General features: G+C 49.9%; 1 protein-coding gene across 1 annotated transcript in view; it reads left to right on the forward strand.

Moving 5' to 3' along the window:
• C9H16orf89 (chromosome 9 C16orf89 homolog) overlaps nt 1-9,216 on the forward strand; it is an 11,908-nt gene extending 2,692 nt beyond the window's left edge. The window contains exons 3-8 of the mRNA XM_032914059.1: nt 3,254-3,404; nt 4,347-4,464; nt 5,126-5,261; nt 6,470-6,574; nt 8,398-8,478; nt 8,848-9,216. Of these exons, the coding sequence (XP_032769950.1) occupies nt 3,254-3,404; nt 4,347-4,464; nt 5,126-5,261; nt 6,470-6,574; nt 8,398-8,478; nt 8,848-9,038 (782 nt within the window). The 3' untranslated portion in view covers nt 9,039-9,216. The remainder of the gene's footprint in view (nt 1-3,253; nt 3,405-4,346; nt 4,465-5,125; nt 5,262-6,469; nt 6,575-8,397; nt 8,479-8,847) is intronic.
• The last annotated feature ends 7,408 nt before the right edge of the window (nt 9,217-16,624 follow it).

A 16,624-nucleotide genomic window follows, 5' to 3' on the forward strand; every position in this document is an offset into this window, starting at 1 on the left:
ATGGTTGGGGTATTGAAAAGGTCTTCATCACTTTGCACAGAGAACCTTATGCCTACCACTCTGTATCTTGTATCAAAAACAAGGTCCATCACCTTGCCCCCTTTAAGGATCCCACAGACACTTCCAACCTATAAGCCCTGTTCCTAATGGGGATGGGTACATGTGTAAGTCCAGTGCCTATTGTGTGATACTTTCCTAGGGAGACATGAATGTCTATCTACCCCAGATAGGGGAATGATGACAGGCCAAAATAGTGATAAAGAACCAGTGAGTTTATCAGGGTTACTCAAATCAATGTGGATAAGGGGTTATGGAGTATAGAGGATTCAAAGACAGCTATGTCATTGAAAACCAGCACCGTATGGATGACGACTTTCACAAGCTGGAACTGTTACCATAGAGAGATCTAGATCACATTCATTGTCTCCACTGATAAATGAATTAAAAGGCAGGGGAGCTCTGAAGCACAACAGGTAGCAGCAGAGAAAACCTCAGACAGCAGAATCAACAAGCGAAGCATGAATGGGTGTGCACACAGCAAGGTACACAGAGGCATAGCCTCCTTGCAAGGCAGGGGGTCTCTTTTGGAGGGCTGGGGGTTTTAAGGGTCCTTGGTGAGTTGAAATGAGTCTTTCCTTTAATTTAGAATTGGTCAATTTAGATGAAAAAAAGGGAAGCCGAGAGAGGCCCATAGTTTTGTGTAGGCTTAGATTTTTCAAAACCTGCTTTTAATAAGGGTTCTTAAATGCTTTAACCTCCCTTCTAGCCCACCACCCACCAGAGGTAGTGGAAAGGAAAGGTTAACAGGGCGAAGGAGGATGTGGACCTGTTTAGAGCAAATCAATGTGGGTTGTCAGGAAACCAGCAGATCAATTCACAGGAATCAGCAGCAGCAGCACGATCCACTTGCAAACACCACTCATGAATCAGCAGTGGCAGGCAGGTCAATCCAGAAGAAACCACAAGGCTCTGCCAATCGGCCTGAGTCTGAGGCAGCCGCAAACCACCAGAAGTTTTTGGTTGTGTTTCTATGAAGTCACAACAAACAATGACCAACAGAGAATGGTAAGGCGAACCGATACCACCCAACATCATCAGCGAAGACCAGCATCAGCAAAGCCCAACGATGACCAGTAAAAAAAAAATGGCAAAGTGGACTAATATCCAGTGTCATCCACTGTTGGGCTATAATTATATCCTTTCCAAACATCACATGTTCTCTTAATCATCTGCTCTAGCAAAGCATCACACACCTCTTTTCCAGGCTGCCTCCAGAAAAAACCCCACATGTCTATTCTTAGCAAAACACCCTCCCATGTGTCTGCTTCAGAAAAAACATCCTCTCATAAAAACAGTTTCCAGAAAAACATCAGATGACACAACAGAGCAAAGAAGCAAAAATTTCCACTTGATAAACATATCCCAGTCCAGTCTTGAGCATATCTGAGCAGCCTGGGCCAGCCAGCCAGGAGGGCAGCCTCACAGGCAGGAGAAAAAGCCACCAGGCCTTGGTGTCGGGTCAGGAAGGTGAGGCAGAAGCTGGAAGTCTGGCACCTTGAACATCCATCTTGGTCCCTTTCCCTGTTTATGTGACAGAGCTGTCTTATTCCCGGCCCTTTGGAACCAACAAGCTCGCTGTGTGACCTGTAGTCGGCTGGACAGGCCACGTTCTCTTCCAGGCAGCTCGGATAGCTTCAGCCTCCTCCACAGACTCCCTGCACAGAAGGAGCTGTGTGGGGTGAGACCCAACCCTTACCACTGCACCAGCCTCCCCAGAAGCCCCTGACTGGGCATCGTAAGAAGTCCACCATACACCTCCCACCCAGGAAGTCTGGGGCCTTTTATCAATGCCTCACACTTTCAGGGGATGCTGTGGATCAAGGCAAAGCCTGTCATAAATCCTTGCTATGGATGAGGGAAATGTCCCTTCCCTGGAAAGTGAGAGACTTTGTGCATTTCAGGGTCATAACGGCCTCCCTTTAAATATTTTTAAAAATTATGTGTATGGGTGTTTTACCTGATAGATAGATAGATAGATAGATAGATAGATAGATAGATAGATAGATAGACAGGCAGACAGACAGATATAGAACCACATGCTACCACATGCATGTCTAGTGTCTGGGGACTGTGTATTTAGGCAAATCCTACACCCTGTCGATCAGGGGAAATGTTGCTTTAGTAAAGAGCATCAAGGACTAGAGATGTGGCCTAGTTGTAGAGTGCTTGCCTAACACGTACAAAGTCCTGAGTTCCCACAGCAATGAAGGCATCAGCTTTGTTGGTCTATGCCCATAATCCCAACACTTGCTGGGATGGAGGCAAGAAGATCAGGAGTTCAAGATTATCCTATGGGTTAGGGATTTAGCTCAGCGGTAGAGCGCTTGCCTAGCAAGCGCAAGGCCCTGGGTTCAGTCCCCAGCTCCAAAAAAAAAAAAAAAAAAAAGATTATCCTATAAGGTGAGTTTGGGGCTAGCCTGGGCTACATGAGACCTGATAGGAAAAGGGAACTGGTGCAATTCAAACTTTGTACTCAATCCAGCTCAGGCAGAGCTGCCACCTGTTGAGGGCTTAGGTCTCAGGGAGGCTGTCCTGATAGTTTTATTTCAGTTTAACAAAAGCTACAGTCATTTGGGGGGAGGGATTCAACACTGAGAAATGCCTCAGTGAGATTTGCCTGTAGGAGAGTGTGTAGTGGTTTCTCTTGATTGGTGTGGGAGGGCCTCTCTCACTCCTGGGGAAGTGGTCCTGGGTCCTCTAAGAAAGCAGGCTGAGGGCTGGAGAGCTGGCTCAGCGGTTAAGAGCACTGACTGCTCTTCCAGAGGTCCTGAGTTCAATTCCCAGCAACCACATGGTGGCTCACAACCATCTGTGATGGGATCTGATGCCCTCTTCTGGTGTATCTGAAGACAGCGACAGTGTATTTATGTATAATAAATGAATAAATCTTTAAAAAATGAAAGCAGGCTGAGCAAGCACTCCTCCACAGCCTCTGTGTCCACTCCTGCCTCCAGTTTCCTGCCCTATTTGAGTTCCTGTTCTGTCCTGTCTTCCCTCGGTGATGGAGTGTGACCTGAGATGACATAAACCCTTTCGTCCCCCAAGTTGCTTTGGGCCATGGTGTTTTCTCACAGCAGTAGAAACTCCAACTAAGACAGAGGAGCACACCCTTTGTGGGGTGGGTAGAGTCAGCAGTGTTGTAGCTCTTGGTCCCTGAGCCCTCAGTATACTGGCTACCTCTCCTTCTCTTCAGAGTTCCAGCCAAGCCTTCAGCCTGGCTTTTGGAAGTTGCCCCATGCCTGGACACGCACCAATGCCTCCCTGGTCTACCCCTGGCTGGAGCCCCTGGACTCTTTCTCGGAGGAAAGCAGCGATGCATGCCTGGTACAACTGCTAGGAACCGGGTGGGTTCCCCACCTCCCCAGTACCTGCAAACCCCTTAGTGTCCCCTTGGCCACAGCCAGAGCCTTAGCAAACATGGTGAGTGTGCACAGACACTCAGCAGCCCTCTCCTCCCTGCGCCACAGAATCCAGGTCTCACTTTCCCTGGACCATAACGTTTAAGCTCCTCCCCAAAGTGGCTTTATCTGAGCCCCTCTGCACACAGGACAAAAACCTCAATCCCTACCAGTTCTTTCGGGGCCCCATGCACCTCCCACCCAGCCTCTGGGGGCTCCTTTCCAAACTCCATGGATCCAGGAAGACAATATTGAACATATTCTTACTCCCGAGTTCCTTCTGCAGCTGATGGGCTTGTGAGAAGAGCGAGGGTACTTTAGTGCAGGGGTCAGCGCAGGAAGGGGGGGCGCTATCTTCTCAACCTCCTTCAGAGAAGGTGCCATGCCACAGGTGACCCACAGAGGGGCTTGCACTCTAGATGGTAACCTATACTGTCATATAGGGTATGAGCAAGTGTATTGAGTCCGGACCGCACTCTCTGCGTTGCTGGGTTTGAATGGTCCTTTATTTAGGAGACTGATAGGAAAGGTATTTGGAGACTCCGTGGAGCAAGAGGAAGTCAGACACCAGTGCCTGTCCAAATCCAGGACAGTTCAGCATTGTCTCCTCTGAGTTAGATCAAGACACAGCCAGTCATAGTGTCATATGATGTCATATACCTGTAGTCCCAGCACTCAAGGAGGCTGAGGCAGGAGAGCCAGGCTACAGAATGAGACCTTGTCTCAAGACGACGTAAGACCCACAACATCTATATTTTATTTGGCAACCCTTACACTCAGCCCAGAACCCTCACCCTAACAGTCACTGAGGGAAACACAGGGTGGTCAAAGCCAGAGTGGGATGAACAAGGAGCATGGTCCTCATCGGCCTGGGATGTCTCCTCCCAGGACGGACAGCAGACAGCCTTGCAGGCTCTCCGACTTCTGCAGAACCCTTATGACCAAGGCCGGCTGCTCAGGCTACAGCCTCTCCCATCAGCTGCTCTTCTTCCTCTGGGCCAGAATGGTAAGTGTTGTGCCGAGAAAGGAGGCTGATTCTCAACTCCACTTCTCCCACTGCATGGCGTGGTGACCCTGTGTGCCTCCCTGGCTCCCTTTCCCCCTCCCCACAGCAGTGTGGTGACCCTGCACAGCCACACTTCCTGGCAGCACTTGGAGCTGCCTTCCGAGTTCTCAGGGAAGAGGTTAAGATTCGCAGAGCTCCGCACAGTGTTTGCTCTCATGCCAGGCATTGCCTAGCCACATTGCCTGCCCAACAAAATGCCCTCTAGTCTAAGCTCTCCCGCTAGTGTCCAGCCTGTGAATGCAGCATAGCACGAAACTGTAATCCTACTTAAAACATTATAAAGCTTTCTGAGACTCTCCTGTGAAAACGACAGCAACTCAGAATGTCAAAAGGTTGCATGGCCTTCTCTTTCTGGAGAAAGACTTTGAAGCTCAGAAAGGCTAATGAGTGAGCCACGGTCACTCGTCACTCGGCTCTTAGCCAAGCAAGCCTAAATGTAAGCCTAAATGTAAGGTCACCCGTGACCTGCAAAGTGGCTGGGTAAGGAGGAGAGACCTTCCTTCCAACACAGCCCTGACAAGACCAGCTCAGAGCTGCAGGCCTTCCCGACAGAGCCTGTGTCTCCCACACACCTACACGTCTCCTGTTGTCTATCCCCCAGCGAGGGTGCACGGAGGGACTGTTCCTCCAGAGTCAGCACTACATGGACATCTTCTGTGCGAATATGATGGACCTGAACCGGAGAGCTGAGGCCATGGGATACGCCTACCCCACCCAAGACCTCTTCATGGAAAACAGTGAGCCTGCCCTTCTGCCCTCAGGGTAGAGTAGAGAGGTTTTGACAAAGGCGTTTCATGCTCACTCCTGGGATTGCTAAATGAAGCAAGGAAATGCAGAGGGTACAGGGCCAGGGAATAGCTTAGTAAAGGGCTTGCTTCACAAGCATGGGACGTGAGTTTGGTCCCCAGCACTCCTGTGAAAAGGCCAGGTATGGTGACACATGACACTTTGTAATCCTAGAGCAGAAGAGACAGAGGCAGGTGGATCCTGGGGTCCCTGTGGAGGCAGACAGGGGGATCCTGGGGGTACTGAGGAGACAGAGACAGGTGGATCTCCTGGACTTGCCAGCCTAAGTGAACGGGTAAGTCCAAGGTCCCTCCAAGAGATCCTGTCTTGAAAGATGGGGTAGAGCTGGCTATAGATAGTTCAGGTACTAAAAAAAACATGTGGGGTTGGGGATTTAGCTCAGTGGTGAGCGCTTTGCCTAGGGAAGGCGCAAGGCCCTGGGTTAGGTCCCCAGCTCAAAAAAAAAGAACCAAAAAAAAAAAAAAAAAAACCAACATGCTCACCTTTAAACCTGTGCACATGAATTCAGTCCCTGAAATCCACATAGAGGGAGGAGAGAAGCAACCTCCACAAGTTGTCCTCTGACCTCTACACACGTACCATGGCACACACACAAATAAATGATGCAATAAAAAATAAGGTGGGCAGCTCTTTAGGACTGACGCGGTAGTTAACCTCTGACCTCCTTATAGACTTGCATGCATTGCTTATAAGGAGCTTAAATGCAGCTGACCATTGTGTGTCCACTTGTCCTGGTGACTGTTCTGTGTCCACCAAGTCTGCTCTACAGGGGGAGTTCTGGACAGACTGATCAGCTAGCACAGAGACCCACCACCACCATCACCACCACCATCATCACCACCACCAAGATCCTGGAAATAAAATAGAAAGGGAGCCCCTGGGTGGCTACTGCTTTGCTGGGACATCCAAACACCCCCATCAAGCCCGACTCCTGCAACTCTGATAGCACAGCAGAGGCAGGTCCAGGGCCTGACAGCCTCTGGTGGCCAAGAGAACCCAGGCCCTGTAATCCTAAAGTAGAGGAGGCAGAGACAGACAAGTCCTTTAAGCGCCACCCCCTCCATCCCCTTGTGTGGTGACGCAGGGACACAGGAAGAGGTGGAAACTGGCTGACAGAGTTGCCCTGGTGTGTTTGCAGTTATGTTCTGTGGTATGGCTGGCTTCTCTGACTTCTACAAGCTGCACTGGCTGGAGGCCATTCTCAGCTGGCAGAACCCTCGGGTGGGATGCTTCGGGAAGCCTGGTGAGTTGCCCGACTGCCCCGGCTGGGAGCATTGTTTGGTGCTCACACACACACACACACACACACACACACACACACACACACACACACACGCGCGCGCGCGCGCGCGCGCGCACGCGGATGTAGAAGGGACTGGCATTCTGAGAGCCCAATTCAGCCAGTGGGAAGCCGTCTGTGGGGAGACTTGCTGGACGTGCGCTAACAAATTAATTCCTCCAGCATTCCCTGAGCATCTGTGAATGTACCAGACAAACGTTACCTGGTGCAGAGAAAGTCAGAGCTGTGGGAAATGGGTAGAAACTCCCTCCACACACCAATAGATGTGGTCATGCCAACTTTTGCCAGGAGCAGCTGAGAGAGCACAGAACAGTGGGGAAGGCTCCTTAGACAGAAGCTATCAGGGAGGACCACCAGGAGGGGTAATACAGTTAAGAAGCCCAGGATGAGTCTTTCCAACCTTGTGACATGTGACCTCAGGCTGTCCTTGGGCTAATAATGACCATAAGTCATTTATTTACTTTCTTAGAACCTTCCTTCCATGAACTCCTAGCTCGTGCCTGCCACAGTACAGGTAACTAGGAAATGCCATAATTTCTATCACGGAGCTTGGGGTCCTTAAAGCAGCAACTGCCTTTGAGATGAGGAGAAATGTGCTACGGCTTGATAATACAAAAAGACATGGTGATGCCCTAAAGCTTGGTGACACCCTAAGGCTGGCGGCGCCCTAAGGCTTGGTGATCCAGCCCTGTCATCCTAGCCCTGAAGAGACTGAGGCCAGAGGGTCAGAAGTCCAAGGCCCGAATCGCCTTAGAGTGCGTGTCAGACTGGCCTGGGCCTCCAAATATCACTTTTTAAAGGGGTTAGGGAGGCTTCAAGAAGGCTTAGGGTATAACGGCCCTCGCCACCAAATCTGATGACCTGGACTCACGTGGTAAAAGAGAACTGACACCCACAAGTTGTCTTCTGACCTACACACACACACACACACACACACACACACACACACACACACACACACAGAGTTAAAATGTAATAGTGATTTTATTTTTAATTTATTTTTTATGTACGTGTCTCTTCCCTGCCTATATTATGTCTGTGCACCATGTGTATGCAGTGCCCACAGAGGCCGGAAGAAGACTCAGTGTCCTTAGGACTGCAGTTACACTCACTCACAGTTGTGAGTTGCCACATTGGTACTGGGAGTCAAACCTGGATCCTCTGGGAGAGCAGCCAGCGCTCTTGACCGCTGAGCCATCTCTCCAGCTCTAACAATAATTTTTAAAAGGGCGGAATGCAGAGTGAAGGCCCACGTGCGTAAGACCCCAGATTCGATCCCAAGTACCACAGACATAAATAAAACTGGTGAAAGAAGTTTCAAAAGAGAGACTCACATTGATTATAATATCTATTTTAACACCGGTGCTTGGGAGGCTGAAGCTGAGACCCTACCTCAAAACAGCAGCTCCGCCTGGTGCTGCACACCTTTAATCCCTGCACTTGGGAGGCTGAGGAAGGTGGATGATGTCTGTGAGCTCAAGACCAGACTGGTCTACAGAATGAAATCCAGGGCAGCCGGGGCTATACACACCCACATCTCAATAAAACAAAAACATTACAGTGGTTTACAGAACGCAGAGCTCTAGGCCCAACACTTAAAGAGCGATCAGGCAGGGGTAACTTGATAGAGGGCAAACGTGACCCTGAGGTAGGATCTGCAGATAGGCACAGAAGAAACCTCGCGTATCCAAGTCCCTTGAGGGGCCAGAGGGAAGAGGCTTATGGAGTGAGTGTTAACGTTTACTTCACCTTTGGCTCCTCTCCAGACACAAAGGGTGAACCCCCTGAAGTTCCGCATCAGCAGGGCGTTCTGAGAAGAGTGCGAAGGCGGGAAAAACTGTTCGCAGGTAACTAACACCCAGGGGCTCACTGACCCATCACTCAAACATCACCTGCTTGGTGGTGGTTGTCCCCGCCCCACCCCCAGTACCAGGAGATAAGACCTTGGGCCTCCTCGCTGAGGGCTCTACTACTGAACTATTCCTACCTGTTTGCTCTCGGTGGAGAGAAGCCTGAGTCACTGCTGTGTCCTCTTACTTATAGGGGCAAGAGCAAAAGTCAGCATCTATGACGGGCTTCTTAGTAACCCCAATATGCCTACGCAGTACCTGGAAGATTGGCTGGGGGGCGGGGCGCTCTCATAGCATTTATGATGGGCTGGTTGGACAAAGGGCCAAGTTTGCTCTCCGGACCTCTCCCCACTCTCACCCCAACAGATGGTTGTTCTTGCCACAACACAGCCACCGCAGTCGCAGCCCTGGGTGGCTTTCTCTACATCCTGGCAGAATACCACCCGGACAATGGAGAGCCAACTCCACCCACACGGTCACCAGCAAGCAACTATCAAGATGGTGCTGCCAGCCCTGATGCCCAGAGGGTTGGCAGGCCCCTTGGCGTCTCTTCTTAAATGCTGGAGTCAGGGGTCACATGCCGAGGGGGTATTTGAGGAAAGTGACCATGTATAACCCATCACCACTTCTGGGTGTTTAAAAGTCTTGAGAGAGCAGGGCCAGGAGAAGCAGGGTTAGAGGGTGGGGTGGTCCAGATGTCAGCAGAATACATAAAGCACAGTCAATTGGAGCTGAGCCTTCTGTCTTTTGTGCATATGTATCAGATCATTAGTTGAGACAGGGTCTCACTGTGTATCCCTGGCCGGACTGGAACTCACAGACCCTGCCTGCTTCTGCCTCCAACTGCTGGGATTACAAGTGCATGACCAGCTGTGTGTCAGATCTTGATGTGTAGTCTAGACTGGGTTCAAGATCCTCCAGCCCCCACTCCTAAGTGCTAAAATCACAAATGTGTGCGACCATGCCCTGTTGGGAGTTGAGTCTTGTTTTCTCAGGCATAAGGACAATCTTGGATGACTTCAGGATCTCTGTTTCAAGTCCCCCATCTCAGTTAACACAAACCCTGAATGGACCGGTGTCCTACTCTGTTCTCTGCAACTATCACAAAACAACAGAGTCTAGGTGATCATAAGTAAGGGAAAGTTGTTTCGGTTAAGGTTCCGTTGTTGTGAAGAGACACCATGTCCAAAGCAACTCTTATAAAGGACTGCATTTAATTGGGGTTGGCTTACAGTTTCTGAGGTTCAGCCCGGTATCATCATGGCAGGAAGCATGGCAGCCTGCAGGCAGACCTGGTGCTGGGTAAGGAGCTGAGAGCTCTCTATCTTGATCTTGATCCGAAAGAGGCAGCAGGAGACTGTGTACCACGCTGAGCTTGAACATAGGAGTCTTCGATGCTTGCCCCCACCCACACTTCTTCCAACAAGGCCACACCTTGTAATAGTGCCACTCCCTATGGGACAAGCATTTAAATAAACACACAAGTCTATAAGGGCAATAACTACTCAAACCACCACAGAGGTTTGCTTGGCCTACAATTCTGGAGTCTGCAAAGTGCAGGGCCATGGCACTGACATCAAGTGAGGTCCTGTACACTGCTTCACAACATGGCAGAAGGGCAAAGATGTGTGAGGCACAGATGGGGAGAGAGGCTGGAGTAAGACAGATGCACACCATGATGCCAAATGCACTCCTGACAGAGTAGCATGACTCCCAGGAGGCCCCACAACCAGGTCTTCTCCAATTACACTCACCTCACCATTTGTCAATTTGCTTTGGGTTTTGTAGTTGTTGTTTAGTTTTTTTGGTTTGGGTTTGGGTTGGGTTTTGGTTTGTTTGTTTTTCCTAAGACAATGTCTGGCACTGTGTCCCATGTTAGCCTCAAACTCACAGCACACCCCTTCCACCTCAGTCTCCCAAATACCGGGGACTTAGTACCGGGGATTACAGGTGTGTGCCTGACCTGAGGTCCCACTTCTTAATAGTGCTAGAGTGGCAGTTAAATGACAGTGTGATGGCTGGAGGAGGAAGTGAGTCTGGGAACACCCTGTGGCCATGAGAGGTGACACATGTTGATTCCCACATCCTGTGCACAGAACCCTGAAGGTCTTAAGGGCATTGTGTATGCAGACTGCCCAGGGGTCAGCACTGTGGCTTTGACCATAGGCTCCATTGTTCTGTGTCACTGGACAAAGTCTGAAAAGTACCTACCTCGGTGTGACAATCACAGCGTGAAGATGATGTTCTTAGAGTGCCAAATGCTGTGCCTGCCACACCAAGCAAGCGTCACCTGGAGTTACGAGGTTAGATTGTCACAGAACAAAGGAAGTGTCCCAGAGCATCGGAAGGCATAGCTGGCCCTCCCTGCAGTGTCTTCCCCCTCCCACTTCCTCCTCTCCACTGACTCAGGACATTATCTAAATGCTTTAGCATTTTAGAAAAAAAATCTTCTAGAACACTCTTAGGGGTTCGGTACCATCCGTAGGGACGATGGCACACTGCGAGCACTGCTAGTACCAGGCTTTAGAGTAGAAAACAAGCTTCCAATTCAATCCAAATCCAGAAGATGCTTTGCCATAAGTGGAAAGGCTGCTGGTCCCCTTATGTGAGAGTCAAGCCACACCACAGCCTGGGGATTAACATGCCCATTGTGGAGTCATCTGGCACGATGACACACACCTGAAATCCCAGCACTTGGGAGGTAGAGGCAGGAGGATCAGGTGTCTTAGGTCATCCTTGGCTACATACTGTCTGAGAGTAGTCTATACTGCATAAATGAGACACTGTCTCATGAGATCATGGCCAGAAAAGAACTATCCATTCAAACCTGACAACCCAATTTCAACCCTTCAATACAAGCCAGATGAGCTCACCCCTGTAGTCCCAGCACTTGGGAGGTGGGGGCAGGCTGATCTCTGTGAGTTCCTATTAGCTAGACCTTGTCTCAAACACAAAGAGATGTGGGATCTGACCAGATGACTTGTGGGTAAAGACATTTGCCTAATGATCTGTACCTGACCCCAGAACCTTCGACGGACAGAACCACTCCCCACACACTGTCTTCTGACCCCCTTCTGTGTCTTGCCATGCACAGAACCCACATGCCATGCCCCTGTGCACACATAAATTATTTTTAAAAGCTGGATGTGGTGGTGCACAGCTATAGTTCCAGTCTTCATACGTGGAGATGGGAGGCAGAGACGGGAGACTCTAAAAGCCCAACAGCCAACTCGACTGGACAGCACGGCAGCAGAAACGAGGAGAGCTAGACCCGACTCCTGAAGGCCGGCCTTTGACCTCTGCACGTCCAGGAGTGTGAGCAGGTGCGTGCGTGTGCACACACCCACACACAAGCTAGATAAGTTTAAAGAAGAGATATGTCACTAAGGTTTTTAATAAGTAACCAACCCCTTGTTCTTGTGCCCTGCTGAAAACCAGTGGTGGAGGTGTGGAACCGAGCTTTTAAATCTCTCCTTTCGTCTAATCTTCCCCTTCTGTGCCCAGGAGGCCCTACCACAACCCCTCTTAAGTAGTCAGGCCCAGGAGCTGTGCCTGGCATCCAGTGGTGAATCGGACCTGCTTCTGAGGCTGCTGTCTTCTTAGAGAACCAGGAACTAGAACCTAACACCTATTGGCCTTTCAGGATTTCCTTAGCATCACTTCATCAACACAAAGTTACCAGGACAGGCTGTCAGGGCTCCACATAAACGGATTACAGAAGAAATTATGCCCACCCCATCCTTCCTGAATCTGAGCTGAACAATGATGTGGTCCCAAGGCTTAAGTTACTAACCAGGGCTGGAAGAAGGGAGGCGAGCCTTGCTGGCAGGTCAACTTTAAGATAAGACTATCCTCTCAGGGAATGCCGGAACCACACTGGGGACTGGGGGTGTAGCTCAGTGTGAGCATGTGTGTGCGCACTCGCGCACACACACACACACACACACACACACACACACACACACACACACCATAAAAGTAGAACAGTCTGTCAGAGGAAGGGCAAGCTTGAGGCCCTGAGGCCCTGAGTTCTAGCTTCCTGTACCACAAAGAAACAGGCATGGTGGTACAAGCCTTCAATCCCTGCCCCTGTAAAGTGGAGGTGGGAGGATCAAGGTTCAAGACCAGGCTGGGCTACATGAAACCTAAAAGGTTAATTCTGGAGTTCACTCAACTCAGCCATACATGATGGGCTGTTCTGTCTGCCTCAGTGATGGCTGTGGTGGCTAGGTAACTGCGGAAGCTTGAGGTTGCCTTTGCTAGTAACACTAACTCGCCTGGAGCCCACAGATAAGAGGGAGGGCTAACATGAGATAAGTGTCCCGGGATCTCTGCCTTCAGATCCCTACGTCCCCTTCACTGTCTTGCCTTTGACTGGGACTGTACATGCTGATCATCCCAGAAGCATTTTGTCCAAAGCTGTGACACAGGTGGGCCTGCCCACTGCCACTGGTGCCACTTCCACCCCTTCCTGTGATTTCTCCCCAGCTCACACGTCAACCATCGTCCCCCAGCAGGCCCAGACCAAACCCCAAGGCCAGGATTCGATACGAGAGGATGAAGGCTGCAGCAGGAGGAGCTCTGCAGTTCCTGGGCTCGCCCATGGCCCACTGGCCCACTGGCCCACAAAGCCAAAAGGCAGAAATGTGTGCACACGTGGGAAACTATTCCTGATGGTAACAGGCAGGCGCCAGACTTTACTCAATCCCCAGAAAACAACAACAAAACAAAATAAAATGACAAAAAAAACAAAAAACAAAAAAACAACAACAAAAAAAAAACCTGATTCTTTCCTTTATGTAGTGTCAGTCTCATCTGGCCTCTAACGTGGCCCGTGTGCCCCAGGGACACAGGGAGACCTCTGACAAAGGATGCGACGGGGGCTGTTGCTAATAAGTCACTTGGTCTTGTTTTCTTGTTATGGTTCTGTATTTGTTTTTCAAGACAGGGTTTCTACATGTAACCCTGGACATCCTGGAACTTGCTGGCCTTGAACTCAAAGAGATCCGCCTGCCTCTGCCTCCTGAGCGCTGGGGTTAAAGGCGTGTGGCAGCACTGTCCGACTTGGTCTTGGTTTGTTGTCATTGTCATCATTGTTGTTTGTGTGCTTTTCCCGTTTCCACAGCAACAGATCCAGATGCTGGCACCAGGAGGCTCTGTTTTCCTACGACTCAGCCTAAATGGGCTGAAGGAGCCTTCTAACCGTGCACCAGCAACATCAGGCTCTCTGGGCTCTTCATGTGCTGGCCTTACGTCTGTCTCCCTCAAAATCCTGGACTTGGGGGCTGGGAAGACAGCTCAATGGTTAACGTTCTTGATGCACAAGGGTACGGAGGAGAGTTCAGACCTAGAGAAGCCACATAACTGCAAGACGGGCACAGCAGTCCTGCAATTCTAGCTTCTGAAGGCAGATACGGGATCCCCAGAGCAAACTAGCTGGTGAGATTAATCACTGTGGCTTGATGGAAAGGCTTCTCCTCAATGAAGGAGGTAGAAGAATGATCACTATAATTCCTGATATGAACCTCAGGCCCGGACAGACAGACAGACCGACGTGAATTATTATGTAAAATGAATCATTTTTATTATAAGAGTAAATAGTAAATTAATCTGGCAGCTGTATTTCTTTTCCTTTGCTAGTCCCCAGTAACCACGCGGAGAGACTAAGATTTATTAAAATTGTCTTGAGTCAAATGCTGTGCAGCCATTACTCCATTCTAAACCTCCCAGCTGGTCAGGCTTCCTCCGCACATTTCCCCACATTACTTGCATCTCTCCTCTCTTGTTCCAACTCTCTTCAGATTCTCTCAGCCTCTCCTCCTTCCTTCCAGTCTCTTTCTCCACCCATCCTAGAATCAGAAGTCCCACCTACTCTCTCTAAAGCTCCATATTGGCCCATTGGCTTTTATTGGCAAGGCAGAGAACGAATGAGGAGCAGTGTTTACACAAACTTGAGGCAGCACCCTCTAAGAGCGAATATAACAAAGCCTGTAAGGATTGAGGCCAGATAGTGGGGTGGAGAAATCAGCATTTGAAATAATACAGGGGTAAACTTTACACAGTGTTCAAAACCGTTTTGCCAGTGCCCCAGCTCAGTTGTCTGCCCAGCTTGGACAGATTAGCATCTTTGGGGGAGAATCAGACCTTAAAACAGGTAAGAATGGAGTCAGAACTTGCCTTCTCAGCGGCCTGCTCCTGGCAGCCAGAGAAGAAAGGACTTTTGGAGTCAGAGACGATGCTGGCAGGCCTGGCTTGCTGGCTGTCTGCCTTTAGCAAAAGAACAGAGACATGGTCCCGCCACATCAACGTAGTGGTGTCAAACTGTATCATTTAACATCCTTCACCCCCAGAAGGACAGCCTCTCTGAACAGCATTCACAGGAGTGAGCTATGGTTACTTCAGGCCTCCGCGTCATTTATGAAGGGCCATTTGCTGGCTTTGACTATATTAGCTTCTAAGAACTAGCACACCAGCCTTGCAGGCTCTCTCGGAGAGCTCAGAAGAGTCTGGGCTCAGTCTCAGCACACAGCCTGCTGCCTGCTCTGAGTGGCTGTGGCTGTCGGGCATCTTAGACATCTCTTGCCTTGTGGCTGCCCCTCTCCAGTGGCTGCAATATCTCCATGTGGCCTTGCTTCCCCTGTGTGTATCTGTGTGTACAGCAGTCAGACTAGGTTTGCAACCTCCTCAGCTCTAAGATGTCCTCATCTAAACTAATTGTGTCTAAGAAACCCAGACATAAAAAGAAACCCATTCTGAGGTCTTGCAAGGAACATGAATTTTGGGAAGGACGTGGCCCAGTACAGGTGGCCAAGACTGACCACACACAGGCCCCAAGAAGCCTGGCTCTGGATTCAAGCACACGCACTGCTCACTGTAGACAGAAAGGGGCTAAACCTACTTAATTTCCTGTGGCACCTACTAGATTGGCAATTCCCTGAGGAAGTCAGACGCTGGACCTTGCCTTGGGCGCTGCCCCAGGGGAAGTCTCAAGAACAACAGCCTCTGACTGGCATCACTGCAGGACAAGGTGACACTGTCCAGGAGGGTCCCAGGCTCGGGATTCACTGTAACACAGGACACTTGTCACCTGAGTTGGTTGTTGGGATCTGTGTATGATACAGGTGGCCCTGTACGCCATGGTGCACGCAGACTTTCTGCAGCCAATTCTTTTCTTCCTCCTTTCCATGGTCTCAGGGTCTCACAGCGAGTTCATTTATGTGCTGAGCCATCTCGCCAGCCGTCCCTATATCCTAAAGGAAAACTAGTTTCTTCTGGTCAAGAGGAAAAAAGAGTGAGTATCGTTCTAAGATACCCCCAACAGGGCCAGGTTCAGGACCTGAGCCTTTAATCCCATCACTTGGGGAATTAGGCAGAAGCAAGAGTCGGCACATCGAATTTCAAGCCAGTCTGAGCTGGCTATAAATCAGAAATCCTGCTTCAAAAACAAAACTAAAAAAAAAAAAAAAAAAACAAGCTATGCAAAACACAAGAGTTAATCCATTCAGACATGGACACATCTGGCAAAGGAACTCCCCCTCAGGACCACGGGACAACCCTTGGGAATGCCTGTACACCAGAAGACACACTAAGGAGACAGAATGCTGTCCTCTTTGATAAGCTAATGTACCTTTTTAAAAATGCCTTTTTTTTAAAAATAAAAGTTTGGGGTTTGGGTGTGTGGTGTTTTTTATTTTAAAAGTTTGGTGTGTGTGTGTGTGTGTGTGTGTGGTGTGTGTGTGTGTGTGTGTGTGTGTGTGTGTGTGTGTGTGTGTGTGTGTGTGTGGTGTGTGTGTGTGTGTGTGTGTGTGTGTGTGTGTGTGTGTGTGTGTGTGTGTGTGTGGTGTGTGTGTGTGTGTGGTGTGGTGTGTGTGTGTGTGTGTGTGTGTGTGTGTGTGTGTGTGTGTTTTCCCTCTCAGGTGCCCTGCCTTCCTTTCAGACACTGGCCAGAACCTAAGTGTGCTTTCTCTGGTACTTTGGGCTTCCTTACGTTCTCTCAAACCCTCCTCCTAAGGCATCCTGCCATGAAGCTGACCCCCGTGCTGACCTAACTCAAGCTACATGGCATTTTTTTCCTTCTTTCTCTTCCTCTGGACAGCTGCTGAGATGTGCACCTCACCTGCCTAGGGTTTTTTTCCCTAAACTC

This window comes from Rattus rattus, chromosome 9 (assembly GCF_011064425.1).
Source record: "Rattus rattus isolate New Zealand chromosome 9, Rrattus_CSIRO_v1, whole genome shotgun sequence".
NCBI classification, from domain to species: domain Eukaryota; kingdom Metazoa; phylum Chordata; class Mammalia; order Rodentia; family Muridae; genus Rattus; species Rattus rattus.